Source organism: Amaranthus tricolor, chromosome 8 (genome assembly GCF_026212465.1).
Source record: "Amaranthus tricolor cultivar Red isolate AtriRed21 chromosome 8, ASM2621246v1, whole genome shotgun sequence".
Classification (NCBI taxonomy): Eukaryota; Viridiplantae; Streptophyta; class Magnoliopsida; order Caryophyllales; family Amaranthaceae; genus Amaranthus; species Amaranthus tricolor.
Genome location: NC_080054.1, coordinates 26411020 through 26431972, shown reverse-complemented (window position 1 = coordinate 26431972; position 20953 = coordinate 26411020). Strand labels below are relative to the sequence as shown.

The 20953-nt window shown below is 34.7% G+C and overlaps 1 protein-coding gene across 1 annotated transcript; it reads left to right on the top strand.

Moving 5' to 3' along the window:
* Positions 1 to 314: 314 nt before the first annotated feature.
* On the top strand, positions 315 to 20208 carry LOC130821156 (uncharacterized). The gene is made up of 18 exons (XM_057686816.1): positions 315 to 566; positions 687 to 809; positions 1757 to 1875; positions 3201 to 3246; positions 6305 to 6377; positions 6460 to 6517; positions 7113 to 7208; positions 8940 to 9057; positions 9124 to 9393; positions 10098 to 10199; positions 10366 to 10723; positions 10823 to 10936; positions 11541 to 12172; positions 12283 to 12479; positions 13132 to 13354; positions 14207 to 14326; positions 15454 to 16224; positions 16795 to 20208. Exons 2-18 carry the CDS (start codon positions 714 to 716, stop codon positions 19846 to 19848), a joined length of 6447 nt encoding a protein of 2148 aa, XP_057542799.1. The 5' UTR covers positions 315 to 566; positions 687 to 713; the 3' UTR covers positions 19849 to 20208.
* Positions 20209 to 20953: the final 745 nt, after the last annotated feature.

Genomic DNA, 20953 nt, shown 5'->3' with positions numbered 1-20953 from the left:
AAAAATGATTATGACAAATGACAAGCGAGAAAGATTAACCATTGATTTAACATGTGTAGCCCAACGTGTTGTGCAATTGGATTCGTTTTTCGATTTTAAAATATACTTTTCTTCTTTTATTTAATTAATATTTTCCTAAAATTAATTATCATTAATAATTACAGTTTGATAATAATAATAATTTTTTTATTTTGTAATGAAAAAAATAATTTAACCACATTTAAATAATTTCATTAAAAAATGGCGATATATTGAGTGAATTGAGGTTTTTTTAAACCCATTTTAGAATCAGCAACTCGGAACAAGTTAGCAGAGTATATAAAGTTGGAAGAAAAAAAAAGAAAATAAAAGAAAAGAAAAGAAAAATAAATCCCTTTTCAGGAGAGAAGGGAAAAGACCAGAATTACGGTGGTGTTGTGGGTGTCATCATCGACGAGACGACGACCCCCAACGGCAACCGCCATTGCCAGACCTCTAACCCTAAAGATATCTTCTTTTATCTTTTTCTCTCATCCCATTACGACCGCCCCAATCTTATGGCTTTCTGATCCGATTACACATCTCTGGTTTGTATACTTAATTTCGATCTTATTTTCTTATTTTTTTTAATTCTTTGTATAACTTTAATTTTAGGGTTTATTCCAATTTTCTTTCACTTATATTTGTATTATCTTGATTGATTTCAGTTTAAATTTTATTTGGAATGATTAAAAATGAAGTCGGGGAGTGCGGCAAAGTTGATTGTAGATGCGCTGCTTCAGCGTTTTCTTCCGCTTGCTAGGCGTCGAATTGAAACTGCTCAAGCGCAGGTTTTTTTAATCTCGCTTTATTGATGTGCACTCTACTAATTTATCTTTTTGTTTTTGCTCTAGTTTATTGTTTATACAATGAATTTGTTGATTTTGAAACTTCATTACTGCTAATTTATTTATATTATTGATTTTCTTGGTTAGTTCGTTTGGCGAAATTTCTTATTCTCCTCTTCATGGAACGTTTTTACTTGATTTTTAGCTGACATTAGGTTAGGAGTTATTGGCATTACATGATTTGGGATGGTTTCCGTTTAATCATGTTTCACTATGTAATAGCGGGGTTCAAAAATTTGGAGCTCTTCTTCCTGGGAGTTCTTTAAACAACACTGTGTGTGCCATTCTATTATTCTATTGCCATTAAGTGGCTTTCACTTACGCTCACACATAACAAGGGTTTGGGGGTTGGATCACGCATGTACGCAACTGTATTCTTGTTTTATATACTAAGAGAAATAAGAAGTGGACATGATTTGATCAACCATTTTAATATGATTTATTATACTAAAAATTGGCTCATGAAATTGTCTTTTCTTTCATCACTCATCACTGTTGGCTAAAGAACTAATAAATAGCAACAAATTAAGGAGTATGGGAAGTTAAAGATGCTTATAGTTACATATCTTCATATTCCTGGGTATGTACATTGTATTTAATTTTGACTTTAAATATCTATAATTTTCTTTTATGAATGTCCTTGGGATGCTTTAAGTTATTTCCACTCCCTTTTTGGAAAAGTTTGGTCATCATCATAGGTAATTTTGGTAGTTTTTGAAAAGACGATTTATAACTTTATTTGGAAAGGTCTGATGTAATCATAGCATTTTTATGATAAGCACCAAACTATTCTCTATGACCTTTAACTTATTGCGCAATTTGAATATGGCCTACTATCGATAGACGGAGCCTATGCCAATAATAAGCTATCTTTTTGGGGTGACTTGCAGGATGGGCAATACCTTAGTCCATCTGACCCAGCTTATGACCAAGTACTGGATTCCCTTGCAATGGTGGCGCGACATACTCCTGTACCTCTCTTAGAAGCCCTTCTTAGATGGAGAGAGAGGTTAGTTGTGATTATTTGTTACTGACTACTATTCTTTCGTTGTAGAGTTACATAGAGTCAGATTATTTGTCTTCTGTTCATGTGCAATTTATCCTGTTTTGAAGACTTTAATCTCATATTTACCAAATGATTCCGTAGACTACCAAATGAATTCAAAAATATCTAGTAACATTGCTACAGAAATTCAAACCAAAATTGCACCAAAATTTTGCTGAAGATGCAAAGCTCTTTGCGTGGCTTTTCTTGTGTGTGTATATACCCGATCGTTTTGCAAGAAAACTCCAAGGAATCCTTATTCTTGGTTTAATATTAAGATGAACCGTTCTCTAGTAGTACACGACTAGAATTAGGGCTTATAGGGGATATTTTCTAAAGGAACACTCAACTTTAACAATGGTGCTAGAGAACTGAATGCACATTCAGCCTTCTTATATGTTTAGTTTGTTTGGGGACTAAAATCTCCCCCGCATACTTGTTATAAGATGCTTAACTCACCTTAATTTCTTGATTATTGTACATTTTGTACTCAAATATTTGCTTCACTTTCAAACTAATAAGTGAAACTGCTCTGTTTTCTTAATTCTTTGATTAAACCTTTACAAGCATGTTAAATGTTTATACTCTGCTAGTTCATCACTTCTAATTTAAAACCCAATTATGAAAAGACAAAATTCCGCACTAAAATTTCGTCCCTAATAAACCTAGAATTCTAGGAACAGATTAAAACATGCTTAATTTTACAATAATTAAAACTAAAGCAAAAATAACATAAAGCCACTATTTAATATTTATGGACTTATTATGCAAAACAAAATAACTACATTAATAATATGGTTTGAACTTACCTTCTTGAACCCGGTCCAAATCATTGTTTCACTAAAGTTGGTTTTGGTTTCAAAATTATCCATACATTTATATTATATAGGTTACATAGTGAACAAATAAATCTTCATCCCTTTGTCTTGTACCCATGTATATCGGTGTATTATCTTTGTTACTGATGTCGGTGATGGGCTGATGGCATAACACATTGTGTCTTTGAATGTGGTAACTTGATTTGATGTTTTATGTTAGGTTACTGTTATGCATAAGCTTAATGGTCCAATATGTATTGATTGTACATTGTAAACTCTTTTTGCTAAACTATGGAAATATTCAAAGTGCTTGTTAACAAGATTTTTTAACAAAATTTTCAATTATCTTAAAAAATATGTTGTTATTTTTATAGAATATCCTCAGTTAGTTTAATATTGCCAATTCAAGAATATTGTTTTGAAACAATTTTTCTAGTTATTATTGCAATGTGTTTACAACTCATTTTGCAGTGAATCCCCAAAAGGTGCCAATGACGCTTCTACATTCCAAAGAAAGGTTTGCATCTTCCACAAAAAATATTGTTTAAGGAATTTTGATATTCTCATTCACTAACTTGATAGATTTATAGAGTTAATCTCGTTAGCTGCTTGGATTCTTCAATAATCAGAGCATTTAATTGTAGAAAGTCTTTGGTATGCATGATTCTAAATAATTGTTTGTTAAATAGTAAAACAAAAAGGACTTAGTGACTTAGTGTTTATAATGTAAAGTATAAATGCATTTTCATTCTTAATGAATAAAAGGGGATAATAAATTGTGTTAATCTATAACTCGCTTTGACTTTTTATGTGAACTAGTGATTAAGGAGTATGGCGTAGAGAATTATGTCGAAAAAAGAGATTGTTATGATAAATTCGTTTTTATCCCTATATGGTGTTCTTTTTTGAGAGGAATTTTGAAAAAAAGAAATCTTAATTTAGATGTGTAAGAACTAATGAGCATATACATGCATAACCATTTTTTTTGATAAAGAAAACTTTTATTAATGATGTAAAGAAAAAGTACAAAATATTGGAAAAAGCATTTTTAAAAACGAGAAAATTATGATAAATTCTCCATATACTCCTACAAAGATCTCCTAATGTGAAAGATGAAAACAAATTACTTGTTTTTACCCAAAGAGTTGATATGAACTTGACTCTCCTAAACTTCATCCAACAGAAGAATTCTATCTAAATATTTTTCTTTGTCTTTCTATTAAAACGGTAGAAAAGAAGCAACATCTCCAAAGATGATTGAGGCGACCCTTAGCTCCAAATCAAAAAATTATCATTTTGAGGCAGTTAAGGGCTTCGTCCAAGGTCTCAAATGATGCAAAATAACCTTTTTAAAATACTTCTAAGGCTACTTCACACCAATGCACAATTATTATGGAGTTCTTAGCAAACGAGCTTCCTTGAAAATGGATGCACCTTGTTGATATGGTAGTACTATTAATTTTTTATAAGTTGCTTTTTCCTTTCTGATTTAACTCAATTATGATTGCACTCTCGCTCTTTCTTTTTGTTTATCTACCTTTTCTTTTTCATTATTTCTTTTTGATTGTTCACTTTGAAAGCTTACCTTTTTAGTAATGTACTTTTTCCAGTCTACCATTACTTTTTCTTATTTGGATTACCCGTGGGATCTAGTAAATAAGGATTTTTGGGCATTAGTAGAGTAGTTGTCTAATATGCTTGTGGATGAAATAAATCAGCGTTCTCTTTGGGATGTCGGATTTGATTTGTAAAGTCTTGCTTGAGTAACATTCCCATCTATATCCTTTTATCTTAAGGCTTTCATTTCTATCATAATTAGATTGTTGAGGGAGATGATGAGGAGCTTTCTTTGGGAAGAAGACGGTTAGGAGAAAAAGGACTATATAGTTAATTGGAATTGAGTTTGAGTACCAATAGAACAATTGGGCTTGAGGTTGGGAGATTTGAAGACAAATAATTAAGCACTGCTTGGAAAGTCGCATTGAACATTCCCTTATGAACCAAGTCCTCTTTGGCATTGAGTCATTAGAAGTTAGTTCTAGCCTTCTAGGTGGAATTCCTTACTTTTTTTTTTTATATCTATCTCACATGTTTGACTTGAACTCTTTCCTTTTGTTAGTAGGTTTGGTATGATATGATTTTGGGAAGATAGATTGATGGGTTTAGAACCTTTCAAAATCCTTGTTCCCAAATTTTATCTATTATCATTCTATCATTGAGCTTCTAGCGGTGATTTTTACTTGTAAATGTAAGAAATAATCAAGTGTCTTGGAACCTTTCTTTAGAAACCTAGAAAGGAACTTAATTCGGTTTACTGAACTTCTTTCCTTCTTCAAAACTTTCACCCTTGTTCAAACTTCGACTTTTGGATTTGGACTCGTGATCCATCAAATGTTTTTTCATGTGCTTTATTTTGTTCTTGACTTGTTTCTTCTTCTTCAACATCTTTTTACCGGCCAAATTGATTTCGAGAGCATAAGTCCTGTGTAAAGTTAAGTCTTTGTATGGTGCTGGTTTTAGTTAAGTTAATACGATGGGAGCTTACAGAATAGGAGACCTAATAATTATTGAATTTGCGTAAATGCATTATGTGTTTGAAATCTTTTAATGCATTGGAGCTGGGTCTTTGGACTAGGGTTTTTTATGTTGGGGAATGGTGGGTTGGTCCGAGAAAAATTGTGGATTTCTTGATTACTAATTTTCGTGGATTTGGTGGCAATGGAGACCTCAAGAAGTTTTGGGTTTGTTATGTAGTTCTCTGGTCCATGTGGTTGGAAAGAAATAGGTGAATTTTAAGTGATCAATTCTTTCTTATTATTAGTAATTTTGTTTGAGATAAGGAAAAACTTCTAGCTTTATTATGGGCTGAGGCCATTGCCTCTTTCAACATTATTCTTTAATGTGTAAACAATATTGGAATATATCAATGTAGTTAACTTCTCAATCCTTGTATTCAACCGAGGTTTCTTCATTAATAAAATTTTTCTTTATGAAAAAATAAAATGATATTCATGCAATGAGGATTAAGAAGAAATATATAAAATTTAGCTGAAAAATCAAGATTTATGGTTCAATTTCACAAGTCTCGAGGACCTATTCCATGATTGTGCAATTTTTTACTTCTTTGGGTGTGGAGGAATTTTTTTAGGGATTCAGGGATATGGCAATGAAACGGGAGACACTAGAGAGATAAAATTTTGGTTGTTATTATTGATTCGCTTCTAGTTCTACTTACCTTGCATACGACTTATCAACTGAAACAATTAAAATTTATGATATACCTTGACCGTCTATAGCTATATGCTTTTGTTAAATATTTGTAATGATAACTAGGTAAGGAATTCTTTTTTTGCATGGGACCAAAAAATTTTTATAATTGTAAAGACACATTGATTGACAAGAGAAAGCGAACAAGATTTCAAAAAATGGGGGAGGACCATAATGTAAATGATGTACTTGCTTTGGTAAAGTAGAATTTTGCCAAAAAAAGGAAGAACAAAAGAACAAAAAAAACTCCATAGTAGAAAGGTATTTGGCTTAGTGTCACCATTTTCACTAGTCTATAATCGTTTCAGCTTGCAGTGGAGTGCATTTTTTGTTCAGCCTGTATCCGTTTTGTGGAGTGTTGTCTTCCAGAAGGACTTACAGGTTTGCTTTGTACACCCCTTATATCTGAATTTGGTAATTTTAACACTACTTTGAAATGTGATAGAGCTTGGATGCTATGCAGAGAAGCTCTGGTCTGGGCTTGAGAACTTTGTGTTTGACTGGCTTATCAATGCAGACAGGTTAGCTCTTTGTGCATTCTGCTTCATTCTTTAGGATATCATATCGTCCTTTATTCTCCAGTTTCTAATTTACAGTTCCAATCTAACATCTCCTTACTAAATTTAATTGAGAAAGAATTGGAATATACGAGGATAGAATTAAAATGTGGCCCCTATTTGACTGAATTTTGGATGAAAATCATTAGAATGTTGGTGATACCGGAATATAATACGCACACTTGTGAAAAATTTGATAGTTGTATTGAAATTTTTTTGGAAAATACATAATCATACATTCTGTATTTGAAAAAGGTGTGTTGATGCTGAGAAACCAAAAAATGTGATGATATACATGTGTGTACTTGGTGCCATTTTGAGTTGCATGATTTTTATTCATGGTGTTGAAAACTATGGGGATGCGTTGATCATTCGTTGAGTGGCTAACTTGTGCAATCTAGTAATCAACTATTTAAAATATATGAATGTAAGCTAAAATCAATTTTCCTGTTATTGACGACATCAATATAGTTTATGGTAGAGGGGGTCATATAATGTATATATTTATTGCTTGTGATAGTGTGTAACAAAAATTGTCAAAAATACTATTTTTTTGCAGGGTTGTTAGCCAGGTAGAATATCCATCCCTTGTTGATTTGAGGGGGCTGCTCTTGGATCATGTTGCTCAACTTTTAGGCGCTTTATCTCGTATAAGGTAAACTGAGTTTTGAACTTATCGCTTCTGGTTTCTGTTGAATAACTAGAGTGCCTTAGCTGTATTTTGTTATGATCTGTTTTCCATTCAAAGGTATGCATATTTTTATTTGATTATGTTTTTATGTATTTTTAATTTTTTTATCCAATAATCTTAATGTATATTGAAGTTGTTCCTCCTCTTACTATTGACTACTTTAAAAGTTTGATGCTCTGTTAAGATTTGGGAAACATGCCTATTACTTTGAGTCTTAGAAAGCTGTCAAAAGTCTTAGAGATGGATATCAATGATAAAGATAACTAAAATGTCAGAATGCAACAAAAATTAATTAAATTTGAAAGTATTTTGGTGTTATTGTTGTGACAAATGTTTTTAAAGAGATATATTCAGTATTCTGTAACCTATAATTCTTGCTTTATGGCTTTTAGGTTTTTGAATAGGCATCTTCAAGCATATATTGAATGATTATTCTGGGCATGCTTATGGTGAGTGATTATGGTTGGCATGCTTATAGGTTTTTGCATAGCTCTTCATTTATCAATAAACTTATCCTTATTTAAAAAAACGTAGGAACAAGAAATATATTGTAGGTTTTAATGGGATGGATAAAATTAGAATGGGGCAAGATCAGAGGGATGATTGTATTTGTCAAATTCTACTTTTTAGTTATCCATAATAAAACACCTATGCTTCTAAACAAAAGTTGCTCTTGATTCTTGAATAATGGGTTCATCTAGCTATCCATTTTTAATTACACGAGGTTTAAAATGGAAGTCTGAATGCACTCAGGGCCGATTCTTTACAAGAGCAGCATGAGCAGGCCCGTTATTTTGAGGGTTCTAAATTTTTTTCTTATATATATATATATATATATGTATATATATTAAAAAAGAGCTATAATATTTTAACATAGATGAAAAAGTGATAATACAATAAATGACAATGATTTTCCATAATTGATGGTCATGACTACTTATTTGTTTTTGGGTTATTGGTTGGTGGATATAATTTGGTATTTTTTCATGATAATCATTATGTTTAATTAACTAAATAATGATATCTTCAATTATTTGTTTTTCTAGGTTAATAAGTGAACTGAATATATTAGTGTTTTGTCTAATTGATAAAATTAGTTGTAAATGCGCGACAGTCACGGTACATAATTAACATTAATAACAATGTTTATAATAAATAATGCAGAAGTCTATAATGCCGAGCTGCTAAACTCCATTAAAATTAATAACCGGTTAAAATATAAGTTTAAAATATTACAACTGAGAGAATAAGACATAAAGTTTATCTCAAAACATAATAGAAGCCTAAATACATCATACCCATCAAAGTCATCAAGCAAAATAAAATGCAGCAAAGTCCTCAATGAAGTAAATAAATGTTTTTGTTTCCTTAATGAATCCCCTTTCTCAATTTTCACATTTCACAGTTTGAGTTCAGGGGGCTTGAGGTAACGATTATTCATAGCTCACTACCCCCTTAGAAGCTTCATCTTATAAAGGTGTGAATGAATGCTTGTGTATGATATCTAACTATAAAAATTAAGAATAGAGAACTGAGTGATTATCTGTTTTCTTTTTTTTCTTTGTTCTTGAAGGTCTTTTAAACTTTTAAAATGGCAAGTTGATACAGAAGTTGTACTTTCTGATTATCTGGTCGGTGCCAGTCTATGATGGTGTACTGAACTTACATGTGGACATATATTCCTTGCTCATATAGGTTTAGCTCTGTAACTGAGCGTTTCTTCATGGAATTGAATACTCGGAGAATTGACACTAGTGTTGCCCGAAGTGAGACATTGAATATCATCAGTGGCATGCGCTACTTGAAACTTGGGGTAGGTGTGTTGATTTGTTGTTCACACATATGAGAGATCAGCACTGTAACAAGTGGCATTTGTCAGGTTAAGACAGAAGGTGGATTGAATGCATCAGCCTCTTTTGTAGTAAAAGCAAATCCGCTGAACCGTGTTCCACCACATAAACGGAAAAGTGAACTCCATCATGCACTTTGCAATATGCTCACAAATATTTTGGCCCCACTAGCTGATGGTGGAAGAAATCAGTGGCCCCCCTCTGGTGTGGAACCTGCTCTAAATCTTTGGTATGAGGCGGTAGGACGAATTAGATTGCAGATGCTCCATTGGATGGACAAGCAGAGCAAACATATAGCTGTATGTAATGACTCTAAAGTTCTTTAGTTTGTAAATCATGCTGTAATATTGAGCTTTTTTTGAGCATTAAGGCTACAATCTGCTTTTAGCATTAGTCAAGAATGCTTTCCTACGTGGAGTTAGTTTGCTATGAAGATTCTTGTAATTCTTTGTAATCTTATATCAATCATTGAGGGGGTCTGGATACACATGTTTCTTTCTTTTTTTTTTTTTTGTTTACTTCAGTGCATGCAAGTCTTCCTACATATTTGATTTTGGAAAGAAAAAGATGTAAATTTTTAGAAGACTAGTATTATCAAATTTTGATTTTAAATGCAATGTTCAGTGTGATACTGTGATCCATTTATCCTGCTGATCATCCATTGAAATAGTTGCTTTGCTTCATCTCATGTAAGGCCAATTGTTTTATATAAGGAAATGGCAAATTTTTTTCATAATTAGTTTTTCAAAATTGAAACTCATCCATGCTTTTCAACTAAATACTAATGTAGCTTTTCAATTAAGTCCCTACATGCTTTTTGATCTTCATGTATATTGTTTCTGTTAGCATATGGATATGGTGACGAACTTCATTCTATTTGGTTAGGATCTGTCTCTTTGATATATTCTGTGAACATTTCTCTGTCATTTGAATTTGTGACATACTTTGATATTCCGCGGAACTTTCTTGGTTGCTGCTGCTGATTTAATTCATTTTGGTACAGGTGGGATACCCTCTCGTGACTCTTTTTCTTTGTCTTGGAGAGCCTCAAACTTTCGAAGCTAATTTTGGTCCACACATGGAGCAGCTTTACAAGCTGCTGCGAGTAAGTGCATAAAACTTGTGTATGGAAAAAATGCTTGCTTGTGTTTTTTTTGTACCTAACAATGTTTCCTTGTTCGATATGATTGTTCTATTATAACTATGGAGCTGATGAATTTCCTCCATTATTTTCCACTTGTTTATCCTACTATGTGTCCATGCTTGTGCAGGATAAGAATCATCGTTTTATGGCTTTGGATTGCCTCCATCGCGTTGTGAGATTTTATCTGGGTGCGTATGCGCCTAGTCACCCACCAAATCGTGTTTGGGACTACCTGGATAGTGTCACCTCACAATTGCTAACTATACTAAGGAAAGGAATGCTTAGTCAGGATGTCCAACATGACAAACTTGTTGAATTTTGTGTGACTATAGCAGAAAGCAACCTAGATTTTGCAATGAACCATATGATTTTGGAATTGCTAAGGCAAGATAGTTCAAGTGAAGCAAAAGTTATTGGTCTCCGTGCTTTGCACAGAATTGTTGTGTCTCCATCTAGTGAATATCTTGGATTGGAAATTTTCCAAGGTGATTATTGGTATTGATAACACATTGAGCGTACGTTCATTTCCTTTTGTCATGTGAATATTCAGATTTCTGAATATCTAAGATTTTTTTTAATGACAGAGCATAATATTGGCCACTACATTCCAAAGGTGAAGGCTGCTATTGAGTTTATCATAAGGTCTTGCCATCGAACATACAGTCAGGCTCTTCTCACTTCTTCAAGGACAGCTATTGGTAGGTGTACCTTACTGAGCTGTTAGTTCACTATATATTTATCAACGCTATCAGCTAGTTAAGTAGTGACTCTACTACTCAGTCTGGTGCTTTTGAAGATGGTTTGCCCAAAGTATGCATTTGTTGGATAGAACTCAGGGTGTTCCACTATATCAGTATAATCGATGTATGATAGCCTAACTTGAAGGTGCTTGTGTCCTTGTAGTTTGCTGATTTGAATTGGAAAAGAAATGAATTTTATGACATTTACTCTTGATGTACGGATTTGGTATATACTCCCTTTGTGTTGAAAGTCTTCCAAGTTTATTGGGTAATGTGGCTTCAAAAATCTTGTAAAGGAGGTGATACATGAATGAGAGTTAAAAATTCATCCTATCTTACTTCTTTAAATAGAATGGGTCAATCAAAAACAATCTTTTCGTTATTACAAGGGTGAGGTTGTGTACATACTTGACCTCAAAACACTGCTTAGTTGGGATCCTAGGTGTGACCTACTTAATGTCAGTAGGGTAACGAAGGATATTGGGGGAGGCAAAATGAGGGGATGAAGTTTTTACACATTTATTTGCTGTGGTAATCACTTGCATGCTGTTTGCATCTACAGATTCTGTCACAAAGGAAAAATCTCAAGGCTATCTTTTCCGCTCGGTTTTGAAATGCATACCGGACTTGATAGAAGAGGTTGGACGAAATGATAAGATCACTGAAATTATTCCTCAACATGGCATAAGTATTGATCCTGGTGTACGTGAAGAAGCTGTGCAAGTGCTGAATCGAATTGTGAAATCTTTGCCCCAACGTCGATTTGCCGTCATGAGAGGGATGGCAAATTTTATCTTACGTCTTCCTGATGAGTTTCCACTTCTTATTCAAACATCATTGGGACGTTTGTTGGAATTGATGCGTTTCTGGAGATTACGATTACATGAAGAAAGGCTAGAGTTTGATGCACAAGATGCAAAGATTATGGCCCAGGATATAGGTTCCTTCAGGAGGCCTTCTGTTCATCGTTCTGGAGAAGCTGTTGATTTTCGTGCTTCTGAGATTGATGCTGTTGGTCTGATCTTTCTTTGTTCTGTTGATAGTCAGATCAGGCATACTGCGCTGGAGTTGTTACGCTGTGTGCGAGCCTTATGGAATGACATAAGTGATCTTGCTGTTTATGAAAAACAAGATCAGACTTTGAGGAACGAAGCTGAACCTATATTCATAATTGACGTCCTTGAGGAAAATGGGGTATGAGTTTTTTTTTTTTTTTAAATTATACCGTTTTATCTCAATTTATCTCCTCCACATTACGGCGCTCAAATTTATGCATTTCATGAAGTCAATATATTTCTTAACAGGATGACATTGTTCAGAGCTGTTACTGGGATTCTGGTCGCCCATTTGACATGAGACGTGAATGTGATGCTGTTCCACCTGATGTTACCATTCAATCCATTCTGTTTGAAAGTCCTGATAAGAATAGGTGGGCTAGGTGTCTCAGCGAGCTTGTGAAATATGCTGCTGAGCTTTGCCCAAGATCTGTTCAGGAAGCAAAGTAAGCAGCATTGCATTTTGATGTGAATTTGTTTTAATTAAATGTTCAGAAATTCTCAAATGAGACGGTCTTATGGTGAGACCATCTCTATTGGATGGCCTAACATAATGTATACTTATGGTCTTGAAGTGATCATTTATAACCTTGAAGTAATCACTTAGAATCTTAAAGTTACCAATTATAAGTGATCACTTTTTATAGTCTTAAGTGATCGTTTATAACCTTAAAGTAATCACTTACAATCTTAAAGTGATGACTTACAATCTTAAAATGACAATTATAACCTTAAAAGTGATTATGTACAGTTTTAAAGTGATTATTTTTTATAGTTGTAAAGTGATCACTTATAGTTATTGATCACTTACAATCTTAATGTGAACAATTAGGTAAATGGGGACGGTGTCATACAAGAGTTGTTAAATGTTTGAGTGATGTACCTTGTTAGTACGAGTACAGGGAGTTATTTGTGCTTGTATGATTGTTCTTGACATGCTATTTTTGATTAAATTTGTTGTACTTGATTCTAAATTTTATATTTATTTAGTGATGAATTTTCTTGTCAATTGAAATGCAGAGGTTTACTCTATATGAATGTATATCTTAATGCTTGAATCTGAATGATCATAAAACTATCTTTGATATGTTATGACAGGTCTGAAGTGATTCGCCGTCTTGCATATATTACACCTATTGAGTTAGGTGGCAGGGCTAATCAGTCACAAGATGCTGATAACAAGTTGGATCAGTGGCTCATGTATACAATGTTTGCTTGTTCATGTCCTCCAGATGCTAGGGAGGCCGCCAGCTTTGGATCAACAAAAGAGCTTTTTAGACTTATTTTTCCATCACTAAAATCTGGATCTGAAGCTCAAGTGGTAAGTGTATAAATTGTAGGATCTCATGAATAGTTTATTCTTATTTATCTGATAAATTCTTTTATATTGTCATTTCGTCAATGATTTGTCTGTGAGACTTATAGTGATGTTGTAGAATAGAAATGACAAAAAGAGCTTTGATATTACTTTGTCACTTGATGCCCTTTGCTAACTTTGTCGTAAATAAATTCATGGAAACTTGTATTTACTTGCTAAGTTACATTTTTTAGCTTGTCTAGTTAAAATATTCCGTCTGCCTTTAAAAGTTTGCCCACATTACAATAATAGGCAGGTTCAATTTGCTTGTCCATATTAGAATATTTGTCATTTTAAGAAAGTATATTTTACCTAAATGTCCTTGGTTTGTTTACAAAACCACAAATTTATGCTTAATTGATTCTTACTTGGTTGTGTTTATTAAATGCTCTCATCCTCTTTAAGAAAAGTTTTGAAACTTTCCTTTCCTATCCCCCTTTTTAACTTCCCTACCTTGTTATCATTTTGCTATTTCTCTTACAGCATCATAATCAAACGTTTCTAATTTTTTATTTTTTTTTTAATTTTTGAAGTTCATACTTTTATCTTCATTTTGAGACCCAGTTTGTGGCTTAAGCCATTATTGTTGGAAAATGACAAATGAGAAAAAAATTAAGAATTCATTGTTACATACATTTATACTTTTCTATGATTAAAAATTCTCATTATAACCCAAAATTCACTCTTCCAATTTCTGTCTCCTTTTTGCCTCATGGACTAATCAGAGACGTAAAGAGTGCTAATTACACGTGTTTTTATTATGATTTTCAAAGTACATATTCCCCTTGAAGCATTGATTTGACTTGCTTGTTACAGAATGCTGCTACGATGGCTCTTGGTCATTCTCATCTGGAAGTTTGTGAAACTATGTTTGGAGAACTAACATCTTTTATTGATGAGGTATCTCTTGAGACAGAAGGAAAGCCCAAATGGAAGGTATGATAATTGATGAGTTAATTGAAGCTACTGTTTTAACTGGACTGTTTATTGTTGAAAATATGAGTTGATTCTTTCACATCCAAATGGTGAACCTCTGCGTCTTTAATGATTTTAAGCATGGATGACTGGCCAAGGTGTTTTCTTCCTTTCACTGTCCCTCTCTCCTCACCCCTCTTCTTTGGCGAGGGACAGATTGACGAAATGGACCTCCAAGATGAAATAAAATGTGATACTTGCATGCATATTCCTTTAGTATCTGTGAGACATGCATGTATAGTTTGCTGGTTTAAAATTATTTTATGGCTGAAAAAGTTTATCTTGTGTGGAGGTTCTTTCTACTGTAGTTTCTGTGTTTCATTTTTGTAAAAGGGAATGAGGGGTTGATGTCGCTTAGTTCTGAGAATGGTGCTAGTTAATTATAATACAAAAAGCCTGATAGTTCCTAGTGTCTAGTTCGGTGTTTTTGTTTACAACTTTTTAAAGCATTACAGGAATGCTGAAATAAAAAGAAGACGAAAGTGAGTGACTAGTTTTCGCCTTTGTGATGCTCAGATTCGAATTTGTGTATGGGTCTCCTATAAATACACAAATCCAATGTGTAAGTTGCACTTCTATGTTACTGTGAGTTTTTGCCTTTATGATGCTTAGATTCGAATTTATGTATTGGTCTTAAATACACAATTCCATTATGTGTAAATTGCATCTTATTTTACTGTGACCTTATTCTGGTGGGGGCGGTCGAAAAGAGCTAGTGCTTTTATGCAGCTTTTTCAGTTGTTACTGCATATAGGCTTCACAACAACAGATGTTGAAGTAAAAATTACAATAGATGATTGAATTTAATAATGAACAGCAATTAGAATGAATACTTGATTATTTTACAGGCTTCTCGTTTTCCTTTTTTCTGGCTTGAAGCTTCAAGACTTCATTTTTTGATTTTGATGTCAAGTTGATACATGATGGTAATGTCTTCAAAATGAATGTGAATGTTGAATCTGATTTTGTGCTTTATTGTTATTCTAGGGAGAAGTTTCTTTTAGACTAACAACTTGTTGAAACGTATTTATTCTCCATACTATGTTACATGCCCTTATGGAGATGACAAATCTGTCTTTGACATGTAGAGTCAAAAGTCTCGCCGGGAAGAGCTACGTATTCACTTAGCAAATATCTATCGAACTGTGGCAGAGAAAATTTGGCCTGGCATGCTCAGCCGGAAACCTGTTTTCCGCCTTCACTACTTAAAGTTCATTGAAGAGACACATCGACATATCCTGACTGCATCATTAGAAAGTTTTCAAGATATGCAACCCCTCCGTTATGCTCTGGCCACTGTCTTAAGATATCTTGCTCCCGAATTTGTTGAATCAAAATCTGAAAAGTTTGATCTTAGAACAAGAAAGCGGTTGTTTGAACTTCTTCTTTCTTGGAGTGATGATATGGGTTGTGCTTGGAATCAAGATGGGATTAGTGATTACCGACGTGAGCTGGAAAGATATAAAGCTTCTCAGCATGTGCGCTCAAAGGATTCTGTGGACAAACTTTCGTTTGATAAGGAACTTAATGAACAAGTAGAAGCTATACAATGGGCATCCATGAATGCTGTGGCTTCACTCTTGTACGGACCTTGTTTTGATGACAATGCCAGGAAAATGAGTGGCAGAGTGATATCCTGGATTAATAGTCTGTTTATTGAGCCTGCTCCAAAGGCTCCATTTGGCTATTCACCTGCGGATCCAAGGACTCCATCTTATTCTAAATATGCTGGTGATGGTGGGCGAGCTGCAGGGCGTGATCGACACAAAGGTGGCCATCTTCGTGTTTCCTTGGCAAAATTGGCGTTGAAGAATCTGCTTCTGACAAATTTAGACCTCTTTCCTGCTTGTATAGATCAGGTCTCTCCCCTTTAAATCTCATAATTAATTATTGGTTCCTAATGTGTCCATAATTTGTTCATTTTTGATTGAGCTAAAGCTTTATAGTGCTCTGGTTTCTAATTATAGTGGACTATAGTAAAATGGTTATGAAATCACGTGCTTTGTTCATTTATGGGAAGTTGCAAATGATGTTAGCTATCAAGAGTCAATCAGAAGCAATCTATTTATTATTAATGATTGAGCTACTTAATGACATTGTTGTAGTGTGCACTGAATGTGATGTTGAACTAATTTATGCTATACCGATCTTTTGTTGGGAAACTTTTTATTGTTGTCACCGTTAAGTATTCTGTGCGTGTATTCCACCTTGATTTTTCTAATTTTGGATCAAGAAAAAACTTTTTATGTTCTAACCTGGTATCAGAACCATTTTTTTGAGAGCTCTGAAGTTTAGTTTCTCTTTGTCATCTGCATTCTTATGTTGTAATTGTATTGAGTTGAGTGTCTAAATGTATCAACTTTAGTCGTATAGATTAGTGAATATAGAGTTCTCAAGGACTAATAATTATCTGATTTTTTTTTCACCAGTGCTATTACTCTGATGCTGCCATAGCCGATGGGTACTTCAGTGTTCTGGCTGAAGTCTACATGCGCCAAGAGATACCTAAATGTGAAATTCAGAGATTGCTGAGCTTAATTTTGTACAAGGTTGTTGATCCATCAAGGCAAATTCGAGATGATGCCTTGCAGATGCTTGAGACTCTTTCTGTTCGTACATGGGCAGAAGATGGAATGGAAGGCTCAGGTAGCTATAGAGCTGCTGTTGTTGGAAATCTCCCTGATTCTTACCAACAGTTCCAGTATAAACTTTCCTGCAAACTTGCAAAGGATCATCCTGAGTTGAGTCAGCTTCTCTGCGAGGAAATTATGCAGAGGCAGCTTGATGCTGTTGACATAATCGCCCAGCATCAGGTCTTAACGTGTATGGCACCCTGGATAGAAAATCTTAATTTTTGGAAACTAAAGGATGGTTGGACTGAACGCTTGTTAAAAAGTTTGTACTACGTTACTTGGCGGCATGGTGATCAGTTTCCTGATGAAATTGAGAAGCTTTGGAGTACAATTGCTAGCAAGTCTAGGAACATTAGTCCAGTTCTTGACTTTTTAATAACCAAAGGTATTGAAGATTGTGACTCCAATGCTTCTGCTGAAATTAGTGGTGCTTTTGCTACTTATTTTTCAGTTGCAAAAAGGGTGAGCCTGTACCTTGCAAGGATCTGTCCGCAGCGGACAATAGATCATCTTGTGTATCAATTAGCACAACGGATGCTTGAGGATAGTGTAGAACCTCTAAGGCCTAGCACCAGCAAGATTGATATCAACAGTAATGCCATATTGGAATTTTCTCAAGGACCTGTAGCTCCACAAGTCACATCTATTGTTGACAGCCAGCCACATATGTCACCTTTGCTCGTTCGAGGCTCTCTCGATGTTCCTCTGAGGAACACTAGTGGGAGCTTGAGTTGGCGCACTGCTGGTGTAGGTGGGCGCAATGCCTCAGGCCCACTGAGTCCTATGCCTCCTGAGATGAATGTTGTTCCTATCACTCCTGCCGGACGTTCAGGTCAGCTTCTTCCATCTTTGGTCAACATGTCTGGGCCTTTGATGGGGGTTCGTAGTTCTACTGGGAGTATACGCAGCCGTCATGTGTCCAGGGACAGTGGTGATTACTTCATTGACACTCCAAACTCTGGTGACGATGGCTTGCATTCTGGTGTTGGAATGCATGGTGTTAATGCAAAAGAGCTTCATTCAGCTCTGCAGGGTCACCAACAGCATTCACTCACTCAAGCAGATATTGCTTTGATTCTGCTTGCTGAAATTGCCTATGAGAATGATGAAGATTTTAGGGAGCACTTACCTTTGCTTTTTCACGTGACTTTTGTTTCGATGGACAGTTCAGAAGATATTGTTCTTGAGCATTGCCAACACCTTCTTGTTAACTTGTTATATTCGCTAGCTGGGAGGCACTTGGAGCTGTATGAGGTAGAAAATAGTGATGGAGAGAACAAGCAACAGGTAGTCAGCTTAATCAAGTATGTGCAATCTAAGCGTGGAAGCATGATGTGGGAAAATGAGGACCCCACTGTTGTTAGGCCTGATGTCCCAAGTTCGGCACTTTTGTCTGCACTAGTGCAAAGCATGGTTGATGCAATTTTTTTCCAGGGGGATCTTCGAGAGACCTGGGGAACAGAAGCGTTGAAATGGGCCATGGAGTGTACTTCAAGGCATCTAGCATGCCGGTCCCATCAAATATACCGAGCATTGAGGCCAAAGGTAACCAGTGATGCCTGTGTTTCACTTCTCCGTTGCCTGCACAGGTGTTTAACTAATCCTCAACCTGATGTTTTGGGATTCATTATGGAGATCCTGTTGACACTCCAAGTGATGGTAGAGAACATGGAACCTGAAAAAGTTATACTTTATCCCCAGCTTTTTTGGGGCTGTGTTGGGATGATGCACACAGATTTTGTGCATGTTTACTGTCAGGTCCTTGAGCTTTTCTTGCGTGTGATAGATCGCTTGTCCTTCAGGGAAAGGACAACAGAAAATGTGCTCCTATCTAGCATGCCCCGTGATGAGCTTGATGCTAATGTATCTGAAGTGGGGGAATTCCAGCACTCGGATTCAAGGACAGGTGTTGATCTTGGTGGTAAAGTTCCTGCATTTGAAGGTGTGCAACCTCTTGTTCTGAAAGGGCTTATGTCAACTGTTAGCCATGGTGTTTCTATTGAAGTCCTGTCACGCATCACATTCCCATCATGTGACTCTATTTTTGGGGATCCAGGAACGAGGCTTCTCATGCATATTACTGGCTTGCTACCATGGCTCTGTTTACAACTTAGCAAGGATCCCATAGGGCTTGCCTTGCCTCTACATCAGCAGTATCAGAAAGCTTGCTCTGTTGCTTCCAACATCGCACTCTGGTGTCGAGCGAAATCTCTCGAGGGGTTGGCCACTGTATTCTTAGCCTACTCGCAAGGTGAGTTCAAGACTATAAACAATCTACTTGCTTGCATAGCTCCATTATTGTGCACCGAATGGTTCCCAAAGCACTCAGCATTAGCGTTTGGGCATCTTCTGAGACTATTAGAGAGAGGGCCTGTTGAGTATCAGCGAGTGATTCTTCTTTTGTTGAAAGAACTACTTCAGCATACTCCAGTTGATGCTGCCCAAAATCCACATATGTATGCAATCGTCTCCCAGCTGGTCGAGAGCTCTTTGGGGTGTGACGCACTCAGCGTTCTGGAAGCCCTATTGCAAAGTTGCAGCTCCTTGAGTGGGTCTCACCTGCACGAGCCTATCAGTTATGAGAACGGCCATGCTGGGGCAGAAGAAAAGCTACCTGCACCTCAGACTTCATTCAAGGCTCGTAGTGGGCCCTTACCTTATGTCCTGGGATCAGGTTTTGGAACGGCATCAATGTCTCATGGGCAAGTTGAATCCGGCATGCAATCCAAGGAAATTGCCTTACAAAATACACGGTTTCTTTTGGGACGGGTTTTGGATAACTGTGCTCTCGGAAGGAAGAAAGACTATAAAAGGCTGGTGCCTTTTGTCTCAAATATTGGAAATCCTTGAGCTATTTTATTCACTGTATATAACTTCAATTTTTGCTGCTGCTTGTGTATGTAGTATTTACGATGCTCGTACGACATATAAAATTTATTCTGTTAGCATTGCTCTTGAAGATGCAAGAATAGTTAGCACATAATTTCTGTATATAGCTGGTAGAAAGTTATCAGTATGTAATGTATCTGGATTATGGTATGTAAAGATGTTTTTAAAATTTACATTATGCATTTTAGAAGGTCAACTCACCCCCTTAAGACAATGGTGCCCCTATATAGGAGCATATATCTTTTTAAAATATCCAAATTAGTTGTTTAAAATTCTTACACAAAATATGTAATTATATATTATGTTAACAATTTTACCAAATATATGACCTTTTAAAAAAAAAAAAAATCCTCGTGTTTTTTAAAAATTTATTTACTGAATACATGACTTTTGTATTTAATTAAACACATCAAAGTCTAAGGTAGATACATGAAATTGCTATAATAAATTATAAAAATGCTTTACATAATTTGACTCAAATTTTAAACAAAAAGTAAATTAGATTTTAAATTAAGTAAACAGAATTGCTTCATATTAATTATCATTCACTAAAAAAATCAATTTGTAAAGGTTGTTAAAAAATAAGATTTGTTATTTTCCAATATTTTTATTATTATATATGATGTGATCAAATAATTTCATTTGTAGAGGTTGTTAAAAAATAAAATTTATTCATTTTCAGCATTTTTATTATTATATATGATACATCCCGCTAATCCTAAAAAATAAAAATAATAGTTAAACTTAAAGAAAAAAAATTCAATGCCACCTTAACAAAATATTGATTATTATATTTTGTCCTACTCAAATTACTTACTTTCAATTTTAGTTCGTCGAAATAAATTTATCACATTTCTATTTTTGAATATTACACCCCAATTTTACTATCTACATTCTTTTTTATTTTTAAGTATCTATATTTTAACATACTATACTCAATTTTTTAGTTTTCTTGTTAAAATAAAGACATATTTAACAAATAACTATTATCTAAAACTATTTACTAATTTAACGAACTGAAATTTTTTCTTGCAAAAAGTTCAAAAGCCAAATGACAATAAAAAAA